The sequence below is a fragment of the Hippocampus comes genome, unplaced genomic scaffold (genome assembly GCF_001891065.2).
Source record: "Hippocampus comes isolate QL1 unplaced genomic scaffold, H_comes_QL1_v1.1 scaffold107, whole genome shotgun sequence".
Lineage (NCBI taxonomy): Eukaryota > Metazoa > Chordata > Actinopteri > Syngnathiformes > Syngnathidae > Hippocampus > Hippocampus comes.
In genome coordinates this window covers 469789-496610 of record NW_017804846.1, presented here as the reverse complement: position 1 = coordinate 496610, position 26822 = coordinate 469789, and the positions used below count along the sequence as shown (strand labels likewise).

General features: G+C 43.4%; 1 protein-coding gene across 1 annotated transcript in view; it reads right to left on the bottom strand.

Moving 5' to 3' along the window:
* The window catches only part of myt1lb (myelin transcription factor 1-like, b), a 118857-nt gene that overhangs the window by 78634 nt on the left and 13401 nt on the right, over positions 1-26822 (bottom strand). The window contains exons 2-3 of the mRNA XM_019876862.1: positions 7226-7335; positions 324-369 (exon numbers count right to left, since the gene is read on the bottom strand). Coding sequence (XP_019732421.1) covers positions 324-369 — 46 coding nt within the window. The 5' untranslated portion in view covers positions 7226-7335. The remainder of the gene's footprint in view (positions 1-323; positions 370-7225; positions 7336-26822) is intronic.

The window sequence follows — 26822 nt, the reverse complement described above, 5'->3', positions numbered from 1 at the left end:
AAACTTTTTATTTTATCCAGTTGTTGTAATGACTAGAAATACTAAAACATGTGAGTAGAGCCACAAGTTGCTTTCTACTCTTTATAGTGTTCCACACTTAATTTTATTGTGCTGTGCATTATTTTATCTGAAATAGAGATGTATAAAGTGTAAGTTTGTGTGGGCTAGATTAGAAAGAAGCATAGACAGGGTACGCGCTGACACGAGAAAGTGAAGTGTGACAGTGTGTGAGATGTGCACTGGTGTGTACAATATATATGTGCGAGTGTGTTTTGGGGGAAGTGAAGGTCACCCTGAATGGCTGTGTGTATCGGCGCGAATACCTTTGGAGCGTGTGCGGTGGCGCTTATCGTCTGCATCCACCTCCATCTGCAGGGAAGGCACAAACAAGCTGTTAAGCGCTGGCTGCAGACAGCGTCACTAAATTATCTTTAATTTAGATACACGTTCTTTCGGGTTCCCGGTGCTATCGTCCACTTGTCAAACATGCCCTGTATCTGACGCTGGCGGAGAAATGGAGGGCTGACTGACTGACTCACTGACGGCACTTGTGGGGGGGGGAAATATTTTGTTATCAAATCTGTATTGTCTTTCATCACAGTTACCCACACAATGAATTCCAGTCGGTGGTTCATTACTACAAATAGAATATCATGAGAGACCTCAATTTACCCCACATGAGATCTGCGTGTGTGCTTCGCCTTTTCCTTCGGCTTGGGGATTTTTTTACGACAAATTCCAATATCAGCATCACTATCACTTAAGGTTATTAACTCATTTCACAGTGCCCTCCCAGAATTTGACTCATCAGAGGTGTAATGGAAGGCATTTATCCTCTGTGCCTTTGCGACAAAACTCATGCGTATGTGCGTAGTGTGCATGCGGCTTCACGCATTCGCATAATTAGATGCGTGGTGACATCAGCGCCAATGTCTGAAGTGCTTTCGACACAAAGGGCCGTGGGATGCGAGTGTCGGGTGTCAAATTTCACACTGTGATCGCGGCTTCATGCTGGATGCCTCTGATGCGACATCGGACTCTGGCGAGCTGACTTCTTCTTGCATTTTCCATTCCAGCCATTCCATTTATACAATTGATCATCCATCCATTACATTATATCAATTCGTACATGTGACCGTTGCATCCATAAATGTATCCACCTGTTACAGTAAATCCACACATGGTGATGCTCATTCAATTACAATCTATGTGCCCATCCATGGGTCCATTAAATCCAATGTCAATTCATCAATGCACTTAGTCTAAAACCTTGTACTCATATTATACGTTTTTTTTTTTAAACATATTTCCACTCAGGTCAGCATATGATCACTTTCAAACACTCCTCCAGGCTTGTTAGCGCGAAGCTAGATCTGCGTCAGTATCATCAACTCTCTTCCTTCTCTACAACACGTCGCTTGTTCAGGCGTCTGGAGACCTCTGAACTATTTTTTTAGATGTGCCTAAATATTCATGCAGGCTGGGTTTAGACATTGACGGGGGCCATGACCCTGTTTGGATGTCTCTTTTTATTAAACAGGATTTATCGATATGACACTTAAGCCACTGTCGAGCCCTTCAGTCTTAATGGTGTGTTTCTTTATGAATGTCCATAAATGTTTCAAGAGAGGGAAAATAAAATGATGAAAGGCAGAGATACCTTGTAAATATTAGCAAGTAAGCTGGGATGGAATGACCTTAAGTCTTGGTGAGGGAGGATGAGAACATAAATATGTCTGTGGTCAAATGACAGACAATGATGAGCAACTGCCCGGCTAGCAAATTATTCCATATTTTGCCGCCTACATGTTTGAAAATTATGATGACCTTGGCTCCACTCTGAGCAGGTGCGCCACTGCTCTATGGCCTTGCAGAAGTTTAGATATTTTACAACACATTTTAAAAGAGACTCCAAAACAATAAATTGGTCACATGCAAGGTTTCAACCAATTGCATGTATTTAGTTATTCATAATAGTAGTCCCATTTTTTAATGTTTGACTGTTATTATTCACGCTTTTATACCATTTTGGTAACCTTGCATTTAGTTGTCAGAATTGTTATTTTCCGATGCTGCCAGACATAGATAGTGATGCTTGCTCATCCTAAGGCATGCATACTTGATTTGCTAACATCTAATTAAAGCCCCTGTAATGTGACCACAAAAATATGTCTTGTAAATTTGACATACCACAAGAGTATTATGAACAAGTCTGACAAATATGAATGAATAAAACAATCAGATATAAAATGGGTCCAAAACCATAAAATATAGAGCCTGCCTTGCAGCTGACCTTCAGCTGTCAATCAAAATGTGCCTGCTCCATGCCCTCCCACTTCTTTCCGACCGATGCACACGCTCTCATGGGCCATCTTCTGAGCCCTGGTGGGCGGGCCGGTACAATTTTCCCCTCCTTTGCCTCTGTTGAAATTCAGGAGGCCATTGGCAGAATTGCAGCTGACCGTGGTGCACTGTGAAGTGGCCACAACAGCGCAGCGATGCACCAATCCCCCAGCCAGCGAGCACTCTGATGAGGTGGCTGAGCCATCCGCTGCTTCAATGTGTGCACCGCGCTTACATGTGGCAGAGAAACGGTAGCCCAGAAAACACATAAAAATGCAGGGAAGAGGTACTTTTTCATGTTGTTGTTATTGCCTGATGCACACTGTGGAGATAGAAATGGGCCATGGTATTTTCACAAAGGAAGGAAGAAGATGCTCAGTACTTATAGAGTGGGTTAGGGCTGAGTCCTCCCAGGGGCCCAAGTGTGTCCCTGGGCCCCGTTTTAACCATGCCCCAAAAATCCGGACAACTGCGAGTTGAAAAAGGAAAATACTATCAAGGGGAAGTTCAGTCAAGTCAATAGCACACCAAACACAAGTCTAGCGCAAACTGTGCGCATGGATGACTTTTCATTCTTTTGATATTTTTCTTGACTTTGCACAGGTATAATTGGGCATGACTGGGTGTTTGCACCCGTGTTTACAGTGAGCACAGTCTACTTTCTGTTACCAACTTTTAGGGTGAGTCAGGGGCTAGTCAACACTGTCGGCCGGAACGCCCGGAGAGGCACAGCACAGCCTCAAAAATGGTAGACTAGACTTGTGCCGGCACGAAATTGAAGTTAAGCCTGTTTATATTGCGAGCACATGGGCACGAGTCTGTCAAAATAGTGCCCAATATGTTTGATGCGCCCCCCACCAGCTTAAACACACTATTCTAATTAATGCTGCGTTGGTGACATATGGATTAAGTAGAAAAATATACCAGTTTTTATCCACCCCAAGCAGTAGCCATTTTGCCACTTGAAATTGACTGAAAATGACATCACAGTGCCTAGCGGCTCAGACAACGTCCAATCACGGCTCACGTGCTTTCTGCATTTGGTCATGTGACATTTGCAAGTTGAACTATCAGTCATTGTGATGTCATTTTCAGTCCACAGCAAGTTTCATTACAAGGTAAAATAATGAGTGTGATTAATTCAATCACTTCCGATGTAATTTTGTCCTTGAGGTGCTCTCCTAAATGTTCCATGGTGAGAACCTACAGCATGACCAAAGGCAAAAAACCTACTTATAAAATACAACGGTCTGATACATTTCTAAACCTGTTGCCAACTGCACGTAGAATCTGTTAGAGTGTGTGACTGTGCAGTTTAGCCAAGCGCAATTCTTGGGATGTTAGTTGTAAAGATCGCAATCTTAGTCAATCACTCACAACGTGCCCATCAACAGAGCACGCTCTGTGTTCGAGTGAACATACAATTTAGCACCTGCTCTTGGGATCTTAGTCAGTGTAGTTCAACAAATAGTGTGCTTTCAAGCAAATCTTCTGCAACATGACGAGCATTCAAAAATAAATAAATGAATTATAATAGTAACTATTATAATTGCAGTGGCTCATGTGGCTACCACGTCATCCTCACAATTTGCATTTTCACCCTGAGTTTACCTGGGATTTCTTTTCGTACTCTGGCTTCCTCTCACAGGCACTCATAAACCAACCATGTTAATTAACCCTGTCAGGGCCAGCGGTTACTACAATGGACAGCTTATCATGTTATCAGGTTACAGGGTGCATGAAAGGGTTAAAGAGTGGTAATTGTCCATGCGCGTGGAAATTGTTCGTATATATGTGCCCTGTGATTGACTGGTCACTAGTTCAGAGTGTATCCAGCATCTCAAAATCAAAATCATCAAAATGCATGGCTGGATGGATGACCTGACAGCTCTCCCAAAGTTAAAAGGTTTTGCGAAACACTTGCTACTCCACATGGGTTCCAATTAGTGTGTGGTTTCTAATATATGTATTTAGGTTTGGTGGAAATGTGTGTGTGTGTGTGGGGGGGGGGGGGGGGGGGAGAGAACAAAAGGGGACATACAGAAATTTGATACTTTTAAAAATCTGAGGCCGCAGTTCAAAACTAGGCTTGCGCCACCAATGAGCATATGAATTATGTTTCTTAATATTAACGGAGGGTGGCCCAGTGGTCGAGTGGTTAGCACGTCGACCTCACAGTGCAGAGGTACGGGGTTCAACTTCAGCTCCGGCCTTCCTGTGTGGAGTTTGCATGTTCTCTCTGTGTCTGCGTGGTTTTTCTCCGGGTACTCCGGTTTCCTCCCACATTCCAAAAACATGCATGGCAGACTGATTGAACATGAAAAAATTGTCCCTAGGTGTGTGTGTGTGTGTGAGCGCGGATGGTTGGTCATCTGTGTTTGCCTTGCGATTTGCTGGCAACCGGTTCAGGGTGTCCCCCGCCGACTGCCCGAAGACAGCTGCTACAGCACACCCGCAACCCTTGCGAGGATAAGCGGATTAGAAAATGAATGGATGGATAATATTAACGTAGTTAAAACAGTCGTAACAATCTTGTCGGCAAGAGTAGCTTTTGCCTCTCTCAAGGCTCCTCATGTTGGACCCGAGACGCATGCTTGCCTCTCTGGCACATGTTGGAGAACCTTCCATAATGTGTTATGTTCTTTCTGAATCTCTCTGCATTCTTGAAGAAAACGAAGGTTGGTCTACCATTTTGAAGATGACGAGGAAGTACACTCCATCTTTTCGAGTGCCAATTACATTTTGAATAAAAGGCAGTGATGAAACTTTTTTTTAATGCACTTCAAGTTAGAGCCTTGCTTTAGCCTTGGAAGCCAAGAGAGTGAAACGAAATCAAGGGCACATTCAATTTCATTTTTTAACAGTTGATCTTCTGATATATAATTTATTCGTTATCAACAGTTGAATACTTGAATAAGTTGAGTTTTGCTCAGCTAATTCAAAGGAAGGTGACGTCTTAAAGCTTCTACTAACAACACGTGAACTATTCAGACTTTGATTAATATAAACAGAATTTTAACGAGTTGAAAAATGGGCATAAAGCTTTCATAATACAAATGAAATGAGCTTTTTATGAACAAAATGAATTATATTACCACGACTGAAACATGGTCAGAAACACAGACTCCAAGACAGGACCGTATGCGCTTAGAATTTTGTTAACGGAGACAGATGAGGAGAAATCTGTCAAAACATGTCACACACGAATCCGTTTCTCCTTGTTTCACCTTCAAGTTTTAGGAGAATGTGTTTTATACATGGCAACCAATCACGTTCTCTCACAGACACACCCATGCACAAAAGCACACAATGATTCACACTCTCACATTGGTATTCCGTTCCGAGCAGCACTACAGAACCACCAAACCTCCATCGGCATGATCACATTTCTCTGCAAATAGCTCTGCCATGCATCATCTAGTGACAGCAAACCTGTGCCAAACCCGATGCTAAGTGCATCTGAATTAGTGTGAAAGGCTGTGGAGATCTGCACGTCTGAGTGGGCATTAAGTGACAACGAGACAGAGTGAGTGAACGACCAAGGGAGATGGAGACAGAAATCTGGTGTGTGGAGTTTGTAACTAGTGAGGAAAAATGACCTGCTGTGTGACACTGATGTGGAAGAACTCCGATCACAACACCAGCGCAACAATCTATTTGCTGGAAATGTTTGAAACATCTGTTTCCGTGCCACTTTATGATGCAATCCGAGCTTGAAAATCATGTATGTGGAACCTCGAAAGCGGAACGCCCCCTTCACGTTGTGCGGTGTGAAATGTTAAGTTACCTCGCACAAAAACAACATAAAATGCGATGTCCATTCAGACTAATTTTAAGGATTAACAAAGTGCCTTTTCTGAAACTGACCTTCTTTGATGTGGGAACGAGGTATGGGGATTAGCGACATTAAGTGAACGATAGCAATACTGGAACAAAAGGAATGGAAAACCTCTCACTTGTGAAACACAAGCAGGTATTTCTTTAAGTGAGCGAGAAGTGCAAGTGCAGATTTACCATGTTTACATTTTGCTGTTCAGCTTTTGTTAACTTTTTTTTGTAAAATTATGCAAAATTATGCAAATTATCATACAAGCGACGGTAAACTGAAGATGATCATTTGACCAAGGAACAAATTTAGTGATTTCTTTAATTACTATTAATTATCCATCCATCCATTTTCCGATCCGTTTTATCCTCACAAGAGTCACGGGGCGTGCTGGAGTTTATCCCAGGCGTCTTCGGGCAGTTGGGCAGGGGACACCCTGAACTGGTTGCCAGCCACTCACATCGATGAACAACCATCCACGCTCACACTCACACCGAGGGACAATTTAGAGTGTTCAATCAGCCTGCCATGCATGTTTTTGGAATGTGGGAGGAAACTCCACACAGGAAGGCCGGAGCCGGAATTGAACCCGGTACCTCTGCACTGTGAAGTCGACGCGCTAACCACTCGACCAGCGGGCCATCCTAGTATTAACACGTTTTCTAAATTCAAAACAAGATGGTGGTGGAAAGAAGGTTGGTTATTTTTCCAAGGATCACTGTCCTCACTGTGTTAGTTGCAAGCAGAAATATCACACAGGTTGACCATTCATGTTCATGATTTTCCAAACAGATTGGGGAAGACAAATCACCCCGAACTACATCACCGAATAATTGCGAAATCAGTGAATCAGCCCTTTGCTGATTTTAACCCTTTCGTGTACCCTGTAACCCGATAACATGATAAGCTGTCCACAGTAGTAACTGCTGTCTCTGAAAGGGTTAATGGCATGAATGCCGACCTGATTATGGGTATGGACGTGCCCCGCTTTCATTGGCATTTTGACAAAGTACAACATTGGAATTTATTTCGACAACCAAAGGGGTTTTACTCTACCTGCAATGGTTTGGCGTTGAGACAGTTCTTCCAGACCTCGGCTTCCACTGTAACCTACTGGCGTTCACTTGGAGAGGAAATGCTCACCACGTCTCCTCCAGACTCATTTTCTGTATTGAAGGAAGAAGAAGGAGAACATACATCATTAAAATCATTTTCACAACAACCACATTCACAAGAGGCATCTGATATTTCCTCCTCTCCTTTGACTCCCGCTCATGAATAATCATATAGCATCAGCTATGCGGCGCACGCCGCAGCCAATGCAGATTTCTACCAGAGAGACGACCGCTTGTCATGTGCGATCGGCTTCGGCAGCATGGGGTAATTAGCTAGATCTATCATCTTCCGCAGGAAGTGAGGGACAAATATAGCTAATGATCCGTGCCTGCCTCCATGATTCCTCTGCTTGGCTCTACATCCTTTGCAAAGTTACAGAAGAGGAAAGGGGGGGCGCGGGGGGTAAGGAAAAGAGGTCCCTCTCTGTCAAAAAAAGGTCAAATGTGTCACCAGGAAATGAAGAGAGAGATAGGAAAGGCTATAGAGGAGTCGCGCAAAAATTGCCTCCCTGTCTGTCTTGTTGCCTCAGATGCGGCTAATTGAAAGAATGTATTGAGGGAAAGCAGATGTTGTGCAGACAAACAAATTACAGACACATTTTGGGAAGCTGCAGACACACACACACACACTTACACACACTTACACACACACACACACACACACACACACACACACACACACACACACACACACACACACACACACACCCACACGCACACTGCCATTCGCAGCTCATCTCAAATCAGATCTGAAGAAAACAATTATTGGTCCTTTGGGACAAACACAACCGTGGGCAAGCAGGGGTTGTGCAGAGTCTCTGTTGTGTGTTATGTAAAAAAAAAAAAAAAAAAAAAAAAAAAAGACATTGGCAGTTCGATGCTTAAGTGGACATTAGTTTGGACCAGCAGGGTTCTTATCGCTGTTTGTCGTCACTAAAAAGCGCATGCAGAAACATTTGCTGTTGTCACTTTTTGGCATGTCCCTTTGCCTTGCGAATTTTAATGACTCAATCCAACAACAGTAACCACTGTTCAATAAGAGATAACAGTAATAATGAGATAATATAATGTAATAAGATGGTAAGTTCATGAAGAGAGAACATTGTTATTGTGTGTGTTTGCCTGCAATACATAATAGAGCACATTATTCATGAATCAAAAATATTGGACAAATTTATGCTTCCAGCTTTGTGGGAGCACTTAGGGGAAGGCCCTTCTTTTTCTTTTTTCGTTCCAGCATAGCTGTATTCTAATGCGCAAAGCATTTTTCCAGTGCATTGTTGGGTGAGTTTGGAGAAAAAGAAGTCAAATACTAGACCTGAACTGGTTTGGGATGAACTATACAGGAGAGATAATAAACCAGGTCTCCACCAGAGGTCTAATCTAGATGTCCTCCAATTTCACGAATAAATGGAAAAAAATTCACACGCACACGTGCACGTACAAACACAAATCTTGTAAAACAGGGGTGCCCAAGTCCGGAACTGATCATTTGAATCAGGTGTGATAGGAGAGGCAGAGATCTAAATGAGGCTGGATTGGGGCTCTGGAGGATCGGACCCAGGCACCTTTTACTCTATTATGAGTACAAAACGAAGACAAGCTCCATATATTCTCCCTCACACTTTTGTAGGCTTACAGACATGTGTCTTAATACTTTTGTCCAAAGTGTGACATCTGTGGCTTATCCATGTTTCTAACACTCCTCTCTTCTCTTACAGGGCACAGGCATCCTGGCCTCTCGGTCATTATAATCAGCGGTGGCTCTGTCCTCTGATGAAGGTCTTCATGTGGGGGCTGATGACAAATCACAGCTCTCTGACTCTTAATCAGGACACATCCCACATTCCCTTGGTGTTTTTGTGTGCATGTGTGAGGAAAAAAAAGCGTGTGGGGGGGGGGGCTTTCAACAAAAGAAGAGCGACTGAAAGAAAGACAATGGAAATGCATACAATACAACCTGCCGCAGCTTGTATGCAATACGTGGAAGGTATTCTGGTCATGGAGTTGGGGCGCCTGCGTGCTAGTTTCAGAACCAAGGACAGCGACAGTCACAGGCACAGAGGAAATAATAGACCTCCAACTGCAATGGGGGCACACCCACAGAGAACACGCACACGCGCGTATATACCCCCCCCCCCACACACACAATTCTTCCAACACAGACGCCTGTAGACACGCATTGCACAACGCTATTCACAGCCTTTCCTTTTGTTGCAAAGAAAAGCATGATCGTACAAGAGTGTGAATGTGGTCGTGCATCTCAGTGAGCATTCCGTGTCTGCCCTTCACTGGCCTCCTATATCTATCAAAGCCAGGAAACACACCACAAATAGCCGGGAAAGACTGGCTGCTCACTCCGTCGTCCACAAACATTCCACTAACGCAACAATGAAAACCCTTTTGTAAGGGTAGACTTGGCGCGCTATGTGCGGGGAGATGTGATGTCTGCCGTCACATTTCCTGTGACACATATTGTACATGACAGGAGTTTAAAACACCCCCAACACATAAACTCACAGAACGCATCCCCATTATTTAAATAAAACACACATACGACACTTGAGGACAATGGGCCACGCAGTAATGCTTTATTCATGTGAGGTGTATGCACACACACACACACACACACACACACACACACACACACACACACACACACACACACACACACACACACACACACACACACACACACACACACACACAAAAACTAAACCTCGTCTCCCAAGCTCTGATCGAGACTGTAGCTGCCTGACCTACATTCTAGCAGATATGTATACAGGCAGAGAGGAGATGGAATCTCTCTCTGTGTTCTATATCCTGTGTTCTCTTTGTGCAATACTCACACACACACACACACACACACACACACACACACACACACACACACACACACACACACACACACTTTGAAATGATTCCTTCGCCTGAATGTCATCATGTTCCACATGAAACTGGCAATTTTCAGAGCACTTGGATGTTTGATGGATTTCTGGCCAAGTCGAGGGTCAGACCGGCGTATCTCTCTGTGTTGCATATCAAAGATCTGCTGAGTGTTGTGCATGTCAGTCTGAGACAAAGATCAACGAAGACAGAGGAAAATGTGTGATAGCGTTTATAGCATGTCACGTGTGCAAATCCAATGACATCATTTTCACCTGTTTCTCTTTATGGACACCTTCAGGTTTTTGTCTTCACAATTGTATTGTTTCAGTCAATAAGTCAACCAGACTGTACTGCAAGAATCAACTGAAATAAGAGACAAAGAATAAATGCAAGATTTTTGTCCCACTCAAACCCGAAACATGTTCTCCTAAGGCAGTGAAAAAGCAGAGCTGGATAGAGGAAAGGTCAATTACCATGATTCATGCTTTGCCTATGTTGGGGCGATCTCTCCTCTTGGATTGTTTGCTCAGAATTCCCAACACAGGGGCATATCAAAATGAAAAGTGTTTCCTACTGTACAAATAGTGCTAGAACAGAAACTAACAACAACAACAAAAATCAAAACATCAGCCTCATGGAAACTTTTCTGTTTGCGGGAACATGTCACCTATTCTGAGCAAAATCTTCAATAATTGGGCTCATCTAAGTCTAAAAATCTGGAAACAGTGCATCTACAAAATCATCCCCAACTCTTCCAGATTTGCACGTTTTCATGGTCCTGCCTTATTGTAAACAGGAATACATTCATTTTATATATACATATGCCGATACATTTTCATATGCTTAATATGATGCCGCAAGTTTGACACATACGAGGAGTTTTGCCAATTCCTCTTTGCCGCTGCTCTCGAGCTGCACCAGGTTGGATGGAGTTGATTCCAGCGGAATCTCTAACAACATGACCGTTGTGTTCTTGCTCAGCTCTCCGAGTGAGGTTCTCTACACTGATCATTCCGTTTAGACAAGTGACAAGCAAAACGTGTTCTGAACTCTTCCCTGGATGTGTGCCTCAAAGCAGTCCTCTCTCCGAAGTTTACAGACAACTCCTTTGACTTCATAGTTGGTCGTCTGTGAGACAGTTTGGTGCCTCTCCAAATCATCAAACAGGATTCCCTTGACCTTCATGGATTTCGCTTCAGGGCAAAGGCTGTGAATACGTACACGAAGTACATGCGAGTTCTTAGTGTACGTCTCAGAGATTTGCTAAAACCCCAAAAAAACATGTATAAATGATACAACCTAGAAAAAAAAGCAATGCCTTTTTGCAATAAGTGTGGTGAAGAGTAGTTTGGGTGCAGGATACATCCCAATTGGAATCCTGCAGGCTGGCAGGGGCATTCACACAAGTGAGTAAATTGGGATGCGTTTTACTGTACCACATTTACATGTATGTTTTTCAAATCAGTGCTTAGACAAATATTATTAATGCATTAATTATTTGATACTGAACCTACAAGAACATCCACCCATCCATCTGTTTTCTAATCCGCTTATCCTCACAAGAGTTGGGGGTGTGCTTGAGGCTGTCTTCGGGCAGTAGGCAGGGGACACCCTGAACTGGTTACCGGCCAATCACAGGGCACACATAAAACGAACAACCATGTGCACTCACAATCACACTTGAGGAAGAATTTAGAATGTTCCGTTAACCTGCCATGCATGTTTTTGGAATGTGGGAGGAAACCGGAGCACCCGGAGAAACCCCACGCAGGCACAGGGAGAACATGCAAACTCCACACAGGAACGCCGGAGCCGGAATTGAACCCTGCACCTCTGTGCAGTGAGGTGGACGTGCTAACCAGTCGACCACCATGTCACCCCTATGAGAACATACTTAAATATATATCCTGTACATATAAGTAATCAGATTATTCTCGGCACCTCTTTGAGCGACGCAGTGCGTTATGACACTAGAGATGAAGAACATCGATATTGGCCCACTTCCACGATTAAATGACAAAGTTTTACTTGTTTCTTTTGATGTCATGACAATGTTTCCTGCCCCCTCAGTCTCTTGATTTTCCTTTTCCAGGCCACACATTTTTTATAATAACGAGCTCAAGCTGTGGAAAGATAGTCCAGCTCGGGTTCAATGAGAGGATAGCAGAGTTATTGCTTTCCAAAGTCTAGATTTTACCATCTTAAATTCAAGACAGCCCTCCGACGAACTGACAAAGAGATCTAAAAGCACATTTTCAATGAACCAATCTCAAAGTAACTGCGAAGGGGATTCTTTGTTGCCACAGAATGTGCCTGCACACAATACATTTGGGCCGCAGTATGCACGGAGACAAAGAGGTGAAAGAAACTGTCAGGTACTGAAGTGGACCGCCTCTTCATGACCTGCTCGCTCCTATCAAAAAGGAAACGTGAATCAAGGTAAAAGCCACTTTCTGACCTGCTCTTCTATTAAAAGGAAGTGAGAGGCGCAACTGACTAGGGATGCTTGACCTGCCGGACTGCATTGCCGTGACACGTAAACATGACGATACACTGAACTGAACTCTTTTGTAACGCAAACTGTACTGCAGCGGGCCAAACCCAAGTGTCTCACTTGGTAGCAACATGGCTTTTAAAACACATGCAGAATAAATAGCATGAGATCCCTATGCTTTGTCTTGCCTCCTCCCCATTTGGGTCAGAAAGGGAGTAGATATGGCATGGAGTGATTCGTGTCTGCAATTACCGACAGCGCAGTCATCACCAGCACAAGACACTGTTTGTCGGCTGCCGGGGAGACACGGTGGAATACCCAGGTGAGCGCAGAAGCCAGACAGCAATCAGACCAACATGAGGAGAAACTGAGTGAGAGATACAGAGCGAGAGTGCGCAAAGGACCATTCCTTTAATTTCCAGGGGACAGCCTGGGCCTTAATTACTTGATGAGTCTACTTATTCTCTGAGAGAGAGAGAGAGAGAGAGAGAGAGAGAGAGAGAGAGAGAGAGAGAGAGAGAGAGAGAGAGAGTTGACTAGGTATATCAGATTGGTCAGGTTACATGCGATAAGCCAGTGGTGAGCACGTCAGCCCGTAAGTCATCATTCCGTCATTATTTCAGGCCGGCCCAGTCTGTTGACGGCAGCCACAGCCAATCAGCAGAGAGAACGTACTCACTATGTCACATGCATTGAGAAAAAAAATTAAAAAAAAACAACAACAGACACACACACACACAGGGCATGGTGATTGGTGAAATAAAAACAATACGGGACAATGTCATTGCAGACCGAAAGTCATGCAACACAGATTTTAATTTTAATTTTATTTTTTTTACTCGTTTCTGCTTGTGCTGCGCCTGTGCGTGACATAGTAAGTACGATCTCGACGCTGATTTTCTGTCACCCATGACGACGGATGGCCTGGGGTGGCCTGAAATAATGACAGAATGATGACTTACGGATGGCGTGCTCATCACTGGAAATAACTAAGGCACTCTGACTAGCTGACATGCACTTGGCTTCCACAAACTGAACCTACAAGTATCACAAATCATGTACAGTAAATTATGTCTCGTTACAGTCCACTTAAAATCAAAAACATCTATGTTTTCTAAATTAGGCTCACCCCAGAGTAGAGTTTTGCCACTGAACCTGCCAAATATGAATGATCAAAAAAATTGCTGAGTTCACGAAAGGCTTTAAAATCTTGAAAAATCAAGCTCTTGTCTCCACTCTCAAATGAATTTGACATGTCTGCTAAATGCGGTGAAACCACATTCCGACCACCTGTCAAGTGTCAATCAAATACCACAACTACAATGTGAAAAATAAATGCTACTTTGGTCAGCAACTTTTCTTGTGCCTACGTATTCTTACATGTTGGAGCCACTATAGCCAGAACCCATTTCTGAGCCAAAAGACACTGACCTACCACAGAATCAGTCTTGTTCCTTCCATTGACTCATGCCAATTGCCCGACTATGTCAAGCCAAGACCAAAAAAAAACAAAAGAATCAGGAATCCAGAAATGGTGTAAATCACTCCACAATTCAGGACTACATCATTCTCAACCTTTCAGATGTTTCCAGCAATCATATTCAGACATTGTTGACATATTTAGAAACAAACCTCTGACTTTACCGCATCTTTAAAGCAACAGTAATATTTTTTACTAAAAATATCAGTTTCTGACCATTGATGGTACAGTGAATTTTGAACAAGCCTTCCCATTTTTTTAGTTTCTGGACTGCATGTCCTCATTTGGATTGCTGGTGAGCTGGTGCGAATGTCAGCTGACTTTGGGTGAGAGGCGGGTTTTAATTACGGTGGCTGAGAACGCTCAATGGATAGTATAGACATACAACACATGAACCAGCTGAGTCCACTTGTCACACCCAACATTACTGCCATCCTTGTCCGCCGTCTGCTCACGTTACATCGAGATTCTCCTAACCCTCCCCTTGTTGGTCCACCCGACTTGTTTTGACATAAACTTCAACTCGTCCAGAATTCAACTGCCCGAATCATTACCAGAACCTCCTTAGAACACCTCACCCACTTACTGAGAAACCTGCACTCGCTCCTATTCAAATGGAATTAAATGTGAGATCATTCCCTTCTCTGAGTCCAACCTTGGCACTCCCTTACATATCTGCCCTCATCGATACCTCTGTTCTGTCCATCATATACATCCATCCATCCATCCATTTTCTGATCGGCTTATCCTCACATGGGTCGCGGGGCGTGCTGGAGCCTATCCCAACTGTCTTCGGGCAGTAGGCAGGGGACACCTGAACCGGTTGGCAGCCAATCGCAGGGCACACGGAGACGAACAACCATCCGCGCTCACACTCATACTGAGGGACAATTTAGAGTGTTCAATCAGCCTGCCATGCATGTTTTTGGAATATAGGAAGAAACCGGAGTACCCGGACAAAACCCATGCAGGCACGTGGAGAACATGGAAACTCCACACAGGAAGGCCGGAGCTGGAATCGAACCCTGCACCTCCACACTGTGAGGTCAACACGCTAACCAGTCGACCACCGGGCCGCCCAATCATATACATTATTTTATTTTTGTGGGATAACTCACGGTCTTTTTTATATTGCTTTGTAAGGAGCCTTTGAATGCTCTGAAAAGTGCCTGCAAATAAAATGTATTGTTATGATGATACAAATTGGGGCTGAGAAAACTGCAAATACGCAACTGCTTTCTGAACAAAAAGCCATGGTACAAGCATGTTAGAATATTGAGCAAATAGCATATCAAATTGTCAAATATGTTCTCACATGCAAGGTATAGGACAATGTATCAGTGGTGGCTTCATGACACAAAGGAATGGAGTTTCAATTTTGCTTAGGCTGTTGCTTAGGCTGCAGACTGTTCTGATAGCATTTAGATTTTTTATCTGCAATCCAAAATGTGTCAGCTGAGGTGTATTTATTGATTGATTAATTTTTTTTTGTCACAGCATAAGACATTTCATTCCAGCTATGCAGCATAACCTTTTTTTTTTTTTTTTACCTGAAGGAATGATAGTAAGCAAAAGCTGAGGCGTGCAGAAGACTAGTCGCTGGTAAGACTGACTACCCAGATGGCAGCCTGTCAGAAGGCACATGTTCAAAGACACTCTGTGATGCTCATGCATGTACTTTAGCCGTGAGACAATATGTAGAAGCACAGATTCATTTTGGCCCACTGGGATGGATGGAACGTATGTAACCGAGGGAGCCTCTATTTACCCGTGACGCGTCATGCCGCTGACTCAGATGACCATAAATATTCTGATTACTGATGTAATACTGTGTATATTCATGTCCTTAGGAATACATGGCGCTTGTTTGTTCTTGTGCGTGGTCGCACAGCACCCACGTCTAAATGCACTGAGATCTATTGTTCTCCTCTCCTTGGGTTTTTCCATCCCAAAACTCGACTTTTTCTCTCACTCCTTTTTTTACTCGCTCATTCGCTTTGAGAAGTGGCGGTGGGTGGGTTGAGATAGTGTGAATAATAAAGTTGTGCTGCCGAGGAAGCTTTACACACGTTCAGAAAATGTCTTCAATTATGGAAACGTTCATCTTACGACAGTGAACAGGAAGACGACTAAATAAATCGAGAACACATTCAAGCATCTATATTGTCATTCTACATGTGGTCGGCAGAAGCACTGTTCAGATTACATTGCCTGCGCATTGTGCGGCATCATGGACGGCTTGCGAGTGGCAAAGAAGCAGCAGCACTTTGAATCAATGCATTCCTGTTTTTGTGTAATCTTTTTAGAAAGCACATCATCTGAATAAACATACAGTATAAGCCTTTCTCTTTTGTACCCATTTATTTCCCTCCTTTTTCTTTTCTTGTCCCCCACCCACATCGCTGCCAGTGTCGACCCAGAATACCAATATTGCAGGCTGCAGATAGATAGGGAGGGTTGCCTGTCACATGACCCTATTTGTCCTGAGGCTTTACCCAGGGATGACAACAGACGCAGGCACACAGACGAGCACGCATGCACATGCACACACACACACACACACACACACACACACACACACACACACACACACACACACACACACACACACACACACACAAACACAGGTACCCACAACTTTCAATGCTGTATGTCAGCATAGGCAAAGAAGCAGAGACAAACACTGAGGCATGCAAACCCTCAGCCTCATTGTCATTAACATTCAGAATTGCACACACAAATGCATGCGACCACGCACGCGCGCGCACACACACACACACACACACGCACACGCACACGCACACACGCACACGCACACAAAAAAAAAACCACTCACTGATCACTGCAGGGGGGGTGAGCCAGAAAGGATGAGAGACAGAAAAAGAGAGAACACCCAGCTACTGTACACACATACCATCTCTCTTTTCTCTGACACACACACACGCATACAGACACATTAAAGTAAGGTAGGAAAACTCTGAGCACAGTCCAAATTACATCCATCTCAAATGTAGCCATAGCCACAAACACAGATAGACACACGTGCATGCACGCGGGCGCCGGCAAACACACGCACACGCGCGCGCGCACACACACACACACACGCACACACACACACACACACACGCACACACACAAATTTTACTGTGGGGAGGCACCCCACCCCTGATGATCACACAAACACATTAGTCACTGACAAGTCTCCACACAGTCACTGAGTATCCTGTGGCACCAAAAATAACAGCATAATAGAATAGCGAGAGAATGCCCTCTCATTCACTGCTAAATTCAAGAGTCAGAGTCCAAGGGATTGGGCATCATGAGCGTGTTTCACTTTGGTGGGAATCACACCATAATTCATATTATCTGCTTGAAGGCCAGAGGAATTTTTTTGGATTCACGATGCCTTCCAAGAAAACATGCCTTCCATATTGTCAAGCATTCCATTGCCATTCCTTGTTAATTCTTAAGCGTTGTTCTATGCGCCATCAAGGGCATCAGTTTGAGGAATGAGCTGACTCGAAATTTTGCAGCCCGTGTTCGCTGATTGTCCAGAAAACACGTGAAGGTTTTGTGCACATCTGTTCTGTGATCTTCATAAACATTTTAATTACTCAACGTTCTAATGACAAGCTAATAGTCTAGGTTATTATTTCCTTCATGTCATACCAGGCAGAATTATGATACAGTACACATGAAAGTGGGATTTCCTTTAAATATATTGTAGGCATGCTCAGCAATAAGAACAATTCGTTTTTTTTTTTTTTATTAAAAAATTTTATTACCATTATGTGGCTCTACTTCGAGTTGTGCAATTAAAAAATTACAATACAGATCAACAGCAGTCAACATATTTTTGTTAACAAATATCAAAACAGACTAAACACAAATTCAACGTATTTGTGTTACACAGCTTGTAATAAACCCTGCCGGATCATTTTGTACAAAGACAACAAGGAAAATATTAACATGAACTCATACAGTTTGTGAAGTCTCCTGGCAGGTGCACCAATGCCCAACAGTTACAAATCACAATCGCAATTTGTGATTGCCACACCCAGAGAACGGTCAGCATTCTTCTTATTGCAAGTCATTGCTCAATCAAGGGGTCTCAGTTTTCAAAGAGAGGCATTGGATTTGCTACTTAAAGTGTAAACGAATCACTTGAAGACAAATTGTCTTCATCATACTTTGTCGAACCAAAACTTTACCCATTGTAGGGCAGTAGTACTTGCTTCCTTAAGGATTTGATTGAACAAAGACAACTCGTGTTTAAATGCAAATTTGTGAATACATTCTTTCCTCCGCCTACTCCTCATACTTTACATTTCATAACACTTGTTGTGAAATATGGATCTGTGCATTTTTGGAACGTTGTCAGCATACTTGTTAGGTTGCGATCACCCTGCATATTGCAGCCACATTGAGGTGACAGCTCCTGCAAAGGTGGGATGTTTTCATAGAAATGGCTGTGAAACCCAGCATAGGTCTGAATGGAGCTCAATTTAGAAAGCGTATTTGTTGTTGAGTGTAAACAATTAGCTTCTGCAATTATTTTTGAGCCTGTTCTCACAGGCCGTTTGGATGTACAATGATTAAAAAAAAATAAATTAATTTTACTGTAAACTGATGAAAAAAATGTTTTTTAACTTCAAAATTTTTGGACTGACATTGTGAACTGACATGATGCATATATGCCATGTCCTGGTTCTGTATGTGGATGTGTATTTGTTAACATGGTTGCAGGTATGTACGTGTGTGTGTGTGTGTGTGTGTGTGAGAGAGAGCGAGAGCGAGAGCGAGAGCGAGAGAGAGCGAGAGCGAGAGAGAGAGAGAGAGAGAGAGAGAGAGAGAGAGCGCGAGAGCGAGAGCGCGAGAGAGCACGCGCAGAGAGAGAGAGAGAGAGAGAGAATGTTTTGCTGCAGGCTGCAAAGCTGCTCCAAATGTCCATCTGCCGAGTTCACAATCCACCTGAGCCTGCTCACACATGCGCAGAATAACACACACACACACACACACACACACACACACACACACACACACACACACACACACCCTTCTCTGAAAAAAAGTCGCATTCTAAAAAGCAGAAATACAATATTAACGTACTCGTAACTAACAAACTAATAATATCCTTCAGATACGCTCAGAGGCCTCTTAGCAAATTGGAGAATTTGACTCAGGCAGTCAGAGGGCCATTTGGGAATAAAAATAGATAGTATATATATATATATGTCACCCTTTACCATGCAGTTTTATCAGTCTGTTTAACAAAGTACAGAACTACATTAAACAATGACAACTGAATGTAGTGAGAAAAGAGAGTTGTTGATTTTATGGTGAGGAAGATGATTTACTTGTTTGAGCACCCCTGGCCATGAATCGATAGCGATTGTTACCCTAGCTTGACACCGGAGACATGCATGTGGACTAAAGATCCCCTTCCAGGCTTAGCTTTCAGTCCATCCGAAGGATGGAGCAAGAGAGGGATGGAGAGGGAGGCTGTGTAGAGCTGCTCTATCCCTGAGGAGAATCTTCTGCCAGCCCAGTGCCACACAGATCAACAGTCAGCCAGCCAACCGTGCTCTGACCTCATCCTCTCTCTCCCTCTCTGCAGCTCTATTTCAGGCTACCTCGCTCTCCCGCTCTGCCAAAGGCATTTGCTGTCCCTGCGTCTCCTTACGCCAACTGCAGCAGCTAGGCTTGCCTGTCTTTGGTCCAGCCAGCCTGTCTCTCTTTCCCCCGCCATTATCCCTCTGCTTTTGTGTCTCCGTCTCTGTCCATCTGCACATCCGGCTGCCAGCGACTCTTTCTGGCCAATAGTTGTCTCTCGGAGAGCAGCCAGGCTGTCGGCCGCTGAGCCAATCTGCCCGACGAGCCGCCTGTCTATTCATCATCTGTTTGCTTGCCCACCTATATATCTCCCTGTTTACCTGCTTGCATTCCATCTGTTTTTTTTTGTTTTTTTTTTTGTGCTCGGTTTCAAGGTGCTTTATAAAAGGCCAAACATGAACTCCTCACCCCATTTTATACCGGTCATGACTCACGGTCAAAAAGATTTACTGACATGACAAGAAAATGGAGACGACGTGCACGTTATTTTAACAATAAAAAGAAAATTGTCTCTCCCATGGGTTAAACAGGTAGCACGATAACCATTCAGGTCTGAGGCCAACCTGAGTAAAATCATGTTTTTAGAAAAGGCAGTAAAAGAAAAACAGAGAATCTGGGAAAGTTGGAACACTTGTGGACTTCACCGTTACAATAATCTCCCAGAATTTTTTTCCATTCAGTTTTTCAATGAATTTAATCTCAAAATCTTTGCTTTTTTTCCCCATTGGAGCCAGGATTCAAATTGAAATATATATGGTAAACGGTTCAGATAGTGAATGGATAGAGGATGTAAATATACTGGTTTAATTGAAATATATAGGATGTGCTCGCTCACTCACCTGACATTCTCGCAGGCAGCAGCAGTTCAGGTCCTAATCAACCGCCCAGTACACAAATGCAGACTTGTTTGTCATTCTAATTGAAATCATTCTGACTGAAGCTCTTTGGTCAACTGTTGACATGTGATGTGACGTGATCTATTTTGCCGGTTACATGTGTCACCACATTAATCGGAAAAGTCGTTTTACAGCTGTGTGACAAGCAGATTGATGTAATCACACGATTTATCAAGATAGATGTCAGTCGTCTATTCAGCACAGTAGTTGTGGTTGTTTTTCCATTTTTATTGCAGGGTGTATTCAGTCTACCATAGAAAGGCAACTGGGATGTTCGTCTTGAATTTAACTTTGCCTGCAGAGTGTACTTAGCCCACCTACCTTTAGTTCTGTTTGGCTTGTTCCTCACCCAAGTTCAATTTCTGTTTTCACATCTGACCAACAGTGTTGGGAAAGTTCATTTTCAGATCACACATTTTAAAATGAGCTCGTTCAGGTCATTGTTCCAAAAATAAACTAGTTCTTCGTCCCGTTCCCCGACACCCCCACAATGCATTGCTGCGAGCAGTTAACTCCTGGCATACTGGCATTTACCCATTGTTGCCACACATTTAGTCCACAATAGGGCGCTTTCGAAAATACTCCAAGGCGCAGACTGCTTGTTGTTCGTCTACGTGCGCCCCGTGATTGTCTGGCAACCAGTTCAGGGTACACCCCGCCTACTGCCCAATGACAGCTGCGATACGCTTCAGCACGCCTGCGACCGTCGTTAGGAAAAGCGGATCAGAAAATGGATGGATCAAACCAAAACAGGACTGTGGTCATGAATGTGCAAACGAAAACCTGATCTGCTGTACGAACCAGGCTGATCTACTAGCCGATCTATCCATCGTCCAGCTGCGACTCTCCGTTTTCATTTCGTTAGATTTTTTTTCTTCACCTTCACATAGCTCGAGATGAAATCAAGGATGCTTGAAATCAATATGAGTTCCACCTTCGCTTTTCATGTAATTTAAGTCTGTAACTGCTTTTTGGAACTTACACAAAAATGTCAGATTTTTCTTCCTACAGAATCCTCTGTGACCTTCTCATAAAATCCTTGATTATTATAATGGCAGAATACCCTATTGTTTGCCGAGATGGGTAATGGGGCTATTCAAAGCTTGAGTGCTGTGAGTTAGGTTGTCACGCTAAACCCAAACCCCAGGCCCCCATTTTGATGACTTATGCGGCCGTGTCGTGGTGGCCGGGGTCGCCAAATAACAGCCTTTTCCGCCCAATTAAGACTAAGGTGTAGTCTAATATCTAAGAATCTCAGAAAACCTGGAACTTTTGAACAAAACAGAATTGCCGTCCAAAAACCATTCAGTGGCCCCAGAAATGAGCTCGTTCACGATGTTTAGTTCACACTCGGCCAAATTACGAACAAGTTCATGAAGTTTTGTTCATTGAATACTGCTGACCAATGAGCCGCAGCAAGAGAGGAAAAAAAAATTGAGTGAAACAAACTAAGAGTGATGATGTGACAGCAACGTATGCTATAATGAGCCTGGTAAGCATTCGTTATAGTACGATGTATTTCATTTACGGTCTGTCCAAACAAGATACCGAGAGTTCGAGAAACATCCTGATTGTAGCGTGTGGAAGATCTTTGCTAAATTGAAAAAGGCTTTTTCTATTTTGCCATCAAAGCTATTTGGACGTTTCCGCCATATCCGCCCCTATTCTCGCCACAACAGGAGAGCAAAGGAGGGTTTGAATGGCTCCTCTCAACTAAAGCAACTAAAGGCTGCAATACACTCGCTTGCTCGTCAAGGACAACTCTAATGGACCTAGAACAAAAGAATAGGGGAGAGGCAGAGAGGGAACGAGAGACAGATGGAGGAGGAACAAGAATGCATGGTGCAAGGGCATATTTGAAATAAAAAAAAAATGTGTCGTTCGTTGCTCGAGTGATTGGCTTTCGCCATGCACTGTTGTCCACAGGTGGGAAATGAAAACAAGAAGAATTTTTGCTATGCATATGACACAGACCCATACACAAAAGAGCAACTTGCCACTGTTCATTTCACACACATAGAGTTGTGTTAATGACGAGGCCTAAAATTCACGTCTATTTTGAGCTGGATTTACACTTTGACATACACTTGTTTTTTTTTTTTTTCCCACTCCTGTGTGAACCAGGCTTTTGAATCTATGGGGTAGAGAGTAAGGCCACTTCAAACATAATATGGTATATTTTTCAATATCATGTTCGGTAAAGTCAATTGTTTGGTCAATTTTTGTATGAAAGATTCTCTGTTATCAGATTTCTCCAGCATATCACCGCATCAAATTTTTAAATTGGTATTCTCCGTGTATTGCAGTAATAGAGCATTCCCTTTGTAACATATCATATTAAAATATCTCCCATGAAACGGTGCGCAGCACAGAGGGAAGCCCATCTATCTCGCTTTGTGCCTTTCTTCTCTCTGACACGTTTGTGTGTGTGTGTTTACAGTCGTTCCCGCATGAAGCACACATCTTGCTATGCGCACATTCAAAGTCCTCTGCAGCCAGATAGCTAATCCCTGATGTGGGTTGGCCCAGTTATTGGTTCCCAGCTTTTCGAAGCGAATGCTACAGCGAGAGAGGAGATGGGAGGTGTGTGCGCGTGTGCATGTGTGTGTGGGGATCCCTCTTTTTAGAATGATAAACCTGGCCATGTTGCTGCTCCACTGATGGATGTTATCTGTGTCAGCCTTTGTCTCTTTCCCTCTCCTTCCAACAAAGTCCATCCCTTGCTAGTCACCGTCACTTTGCGACTCTGCCCTCCTCAGCCAACAACTGGGTAGACACCACGAAAGCACCACACCCACCGTGTCCTCAATTTTAACCACTGTGCCTGGATTCGACTATTGGTAAATAACGTAATGAGTTAATAATTGATTGCCATTGCAGGCATTCATCCCATTTTTCTTCCACACGATCTCTGCATTTCTAAACTCTGAAATGAGATGAAAGCAAGCTGCTGTCCTTTTGGGGTGGAAAGGTTGAAACAGCCGCTTCCAGCGAGCTCCTTAATAACCACCAATTAGTGAACTGTACATCACCAGCGTACCAAAAGAATGAAACAGATCATACAAAAACCCACTCTTGATGCTGTGTGGGCAGTGATGCCAGATTCGCCACAATGTGCCTGAACTAGTTCCCCATATAGCCCAAATGAGATCCCAAAAGAGTTTCTTTAAGACATCATATAGAAATCAACAGATTTGACGACGAAACTAAACGACAACTGTCAACAAAGAGAATGAGCATTGAGCCAGCTAGCTGGGGATCTCATTTAAGATGGCTGATCAGTTGTGGCGATGCTTTGTGCTCAGGTGGGGTCCTCCTGAGACCAAAGCTTTCGAGATAAGGGGTGCGTATCATGTGACTCTGCCAGGGAAAATGCACCCAAACATGGGGGCTGAGGGAGACGCAGGCAGGCTGTGGGAGACGTTGCTGTAATTAGGTGCCCTGAGCTTGACGCCCACACACCGTCGAGCCCTCCCTCCTGCCTGCAAATAGGCTCCCAGGCGCCTGGGCTCTCATACACACACACACACACACACACACACACACACACACACACACACACACACACACACACACACACACACACACACACACACATTTGTATCAGCAAGCACATTGTAGAAAAGTAAAGGGTATACGTTCTTACAACAGAATGACCCAGAACGACACTGAGCCCAGCACGACGCCCAAGAATCCGAATTTAGAACAGCACCGGACTGATAGATAAATAGATTGATAGATAGATAGATAGATAATCGATCAATCCATTGTCTTAACTGCGTTATCCTCATGAGAGTCGCGGGCGTGGTGGAGCCTATCCCAGCTGACTTCGGGCAGTAGGCGGAGTAGAACCCTGTATTGGTTGCCCCCCAATCACAGATTGATTGATAAATAAATAAATAAGTCGGTGCGTGACATTGAACATATAATATATGCCAGGGCGGTATACATCGATCCCGTACATTCAAAAAGTTTTTACATCGTGCAAAGAGCGATTTTTTTATAGACCTGTAGTTCTCTAGTTTATTTGCCTTCTAAAATAAAATAAAACAGTTTCTCCTTGTTGAGTTGTCTAGTAATCTCCCTTTTGAACTTTGTCAAATAATGGCTAGTAGGCTTGCTTTTTTTTTTTTTTTTTTTTTTTGAGGAGTTTAATTAGACTTCTTTTAACCTTGTTTGTGACAAGAATTTAGTTTGGAATTTACCATCCTTTTTTCCCCACCAGTTGGTATCATTGACAAATTAATTCCAGTCAGAAATCACATGTGGAACAGAAAAAGATTCTCTCTTGAATATTGAATGTACATCTTGTATCCAGTTTTTTCGACACTGCATTACAATGTACACTTTCATTTTAATCACACTGTTTTATGCCAGTTGCTAACATTGCTCACAGCTAGACTGAACAAAATGATGTGTGAAATTTGCTCAATTTTATTTCAAGTCTTTGCATGAAATAAACTCTGGCTCCAGATATATTTTTTAAGTAAACTATACATCTACTAAGAAAAAAATGTATCTGAATGCAGATGATTCTATTGTGCGCAGTTACTTGACAAAATAAAATAGAGTAATTTCCACACACCATTTCTTTCAGTGTACTGTTCACTGATTGTATCAAAACCATATACTAGAAACTTCTTTTCTTGACAATCGCTAATTTTCAGAATATATATTTGAGAATGCCAAATATGGCCAAACGCTGGATCAAATAAGAAAAAAATTCAGTAATGTAAAAAAAAGAAAAATAATAAAAGAGAAAATTTCAAAGCATAGAGATCACAGCAGAGAGCCTGTCTCCACATCTCCCCTGGCCCAAAAGAGCAGAACACATTGGTGTGCTGGCTTTTGACCATGGCAATTTTAATCAGTCTTTTTCACACTTCATTGGGGATTCATCGCCCCCTCCTCCCTTCAAACATTGTTTGGGAGAGTTATCAGCAGCAGGCAGCATATCCGGTAATTATACATGCAAGGTAATGTAGGGAGCCTGGCTGAATATTTCAGCCAAGTGCATGCGCGGCTGAAAATCACTGGAGGGTACAACCGCTTCACAATACTTGGACGGTGGCAGCCATAATTGAAGAATGACGTCTGAGAGCAACCTAGGAGATAGATCTATTGGCTACGTGATGTGCAAGAGGCTAAAGCCTAAAATTCAACACTCCGATGAATCATTTTGGCTGAGGCATTTCTCTGAAGGATGCTGTGTTTTGAGGGCGTCGAGACTGAGTTGTGTTGCAGAGGCATAGTACAAACACTTCTGGAGACCAGATCGCTAAAAAAATTTTGTTTGAACACATTTCGTGTGTGCGTGCGTGTGTGTGTGTGTGTGTGTGAGTAAGAGGCCAGCTGATAATAAGGGCCGAACACACATGCACAAAGACACGTCGACAAATGCACACAATCTAAAACTAACAGTCAGACAGGATCCTCTGGGGAACATAACGGCGGAGACATAACAGTGACTCATTCAAACGGTCAGGGAACACACGCACGCGCGCACACGCGCACACAAATTCGAACATATCAGCCAGGCTGTCAGATAGAATCAGAACCCAGCCCGTGGAGTACTGTTGACAGGTGTGGGCCGCCGGTCACGCACACACCAGCCGGCCATGTCCTCCAACCTGGCGCATGGCAGGGGGATCACATGTGATAATACACCCCATTGAATGACCGTGTATGTTTGTGTTTGGCAAACGGGGAATATATGAGAGGCTGCATGTTTGGTCAAAGTGCACCAGCGCGTTTTAGCTGTGTGTGGGTTATTGGGTCTTGCATACAGCAGAACAACAAGCAGTGCTGCTATATAACATTAGATAATCAAATAAATGCTCTCTCGTGTGTGTGTGGGATGCTAACCTTAACCCATATGCTCGCATATGTTTCACATGTTAATTCATCCCTTGCTAAGAGTCCCTTAAAGACAAGATGACTCGTGTGAGCAGAGGCGATCAAACCGACATCAATGGATGCAAACGCAGCCGCAGTATACAAAGTACAGAATAAGGGTGTGTAGGAGTGAAGCTTTGAGACCTCATCGTCAGATGTGAAACGAGTCTTTCACATGTAGCCCACAGGTGCGAAGCTTTATAGCGATCATCCGATTCACTTTTTTTCAACACAGTATAGGCACCGCAAGAAACATGACAACTCCAAGATG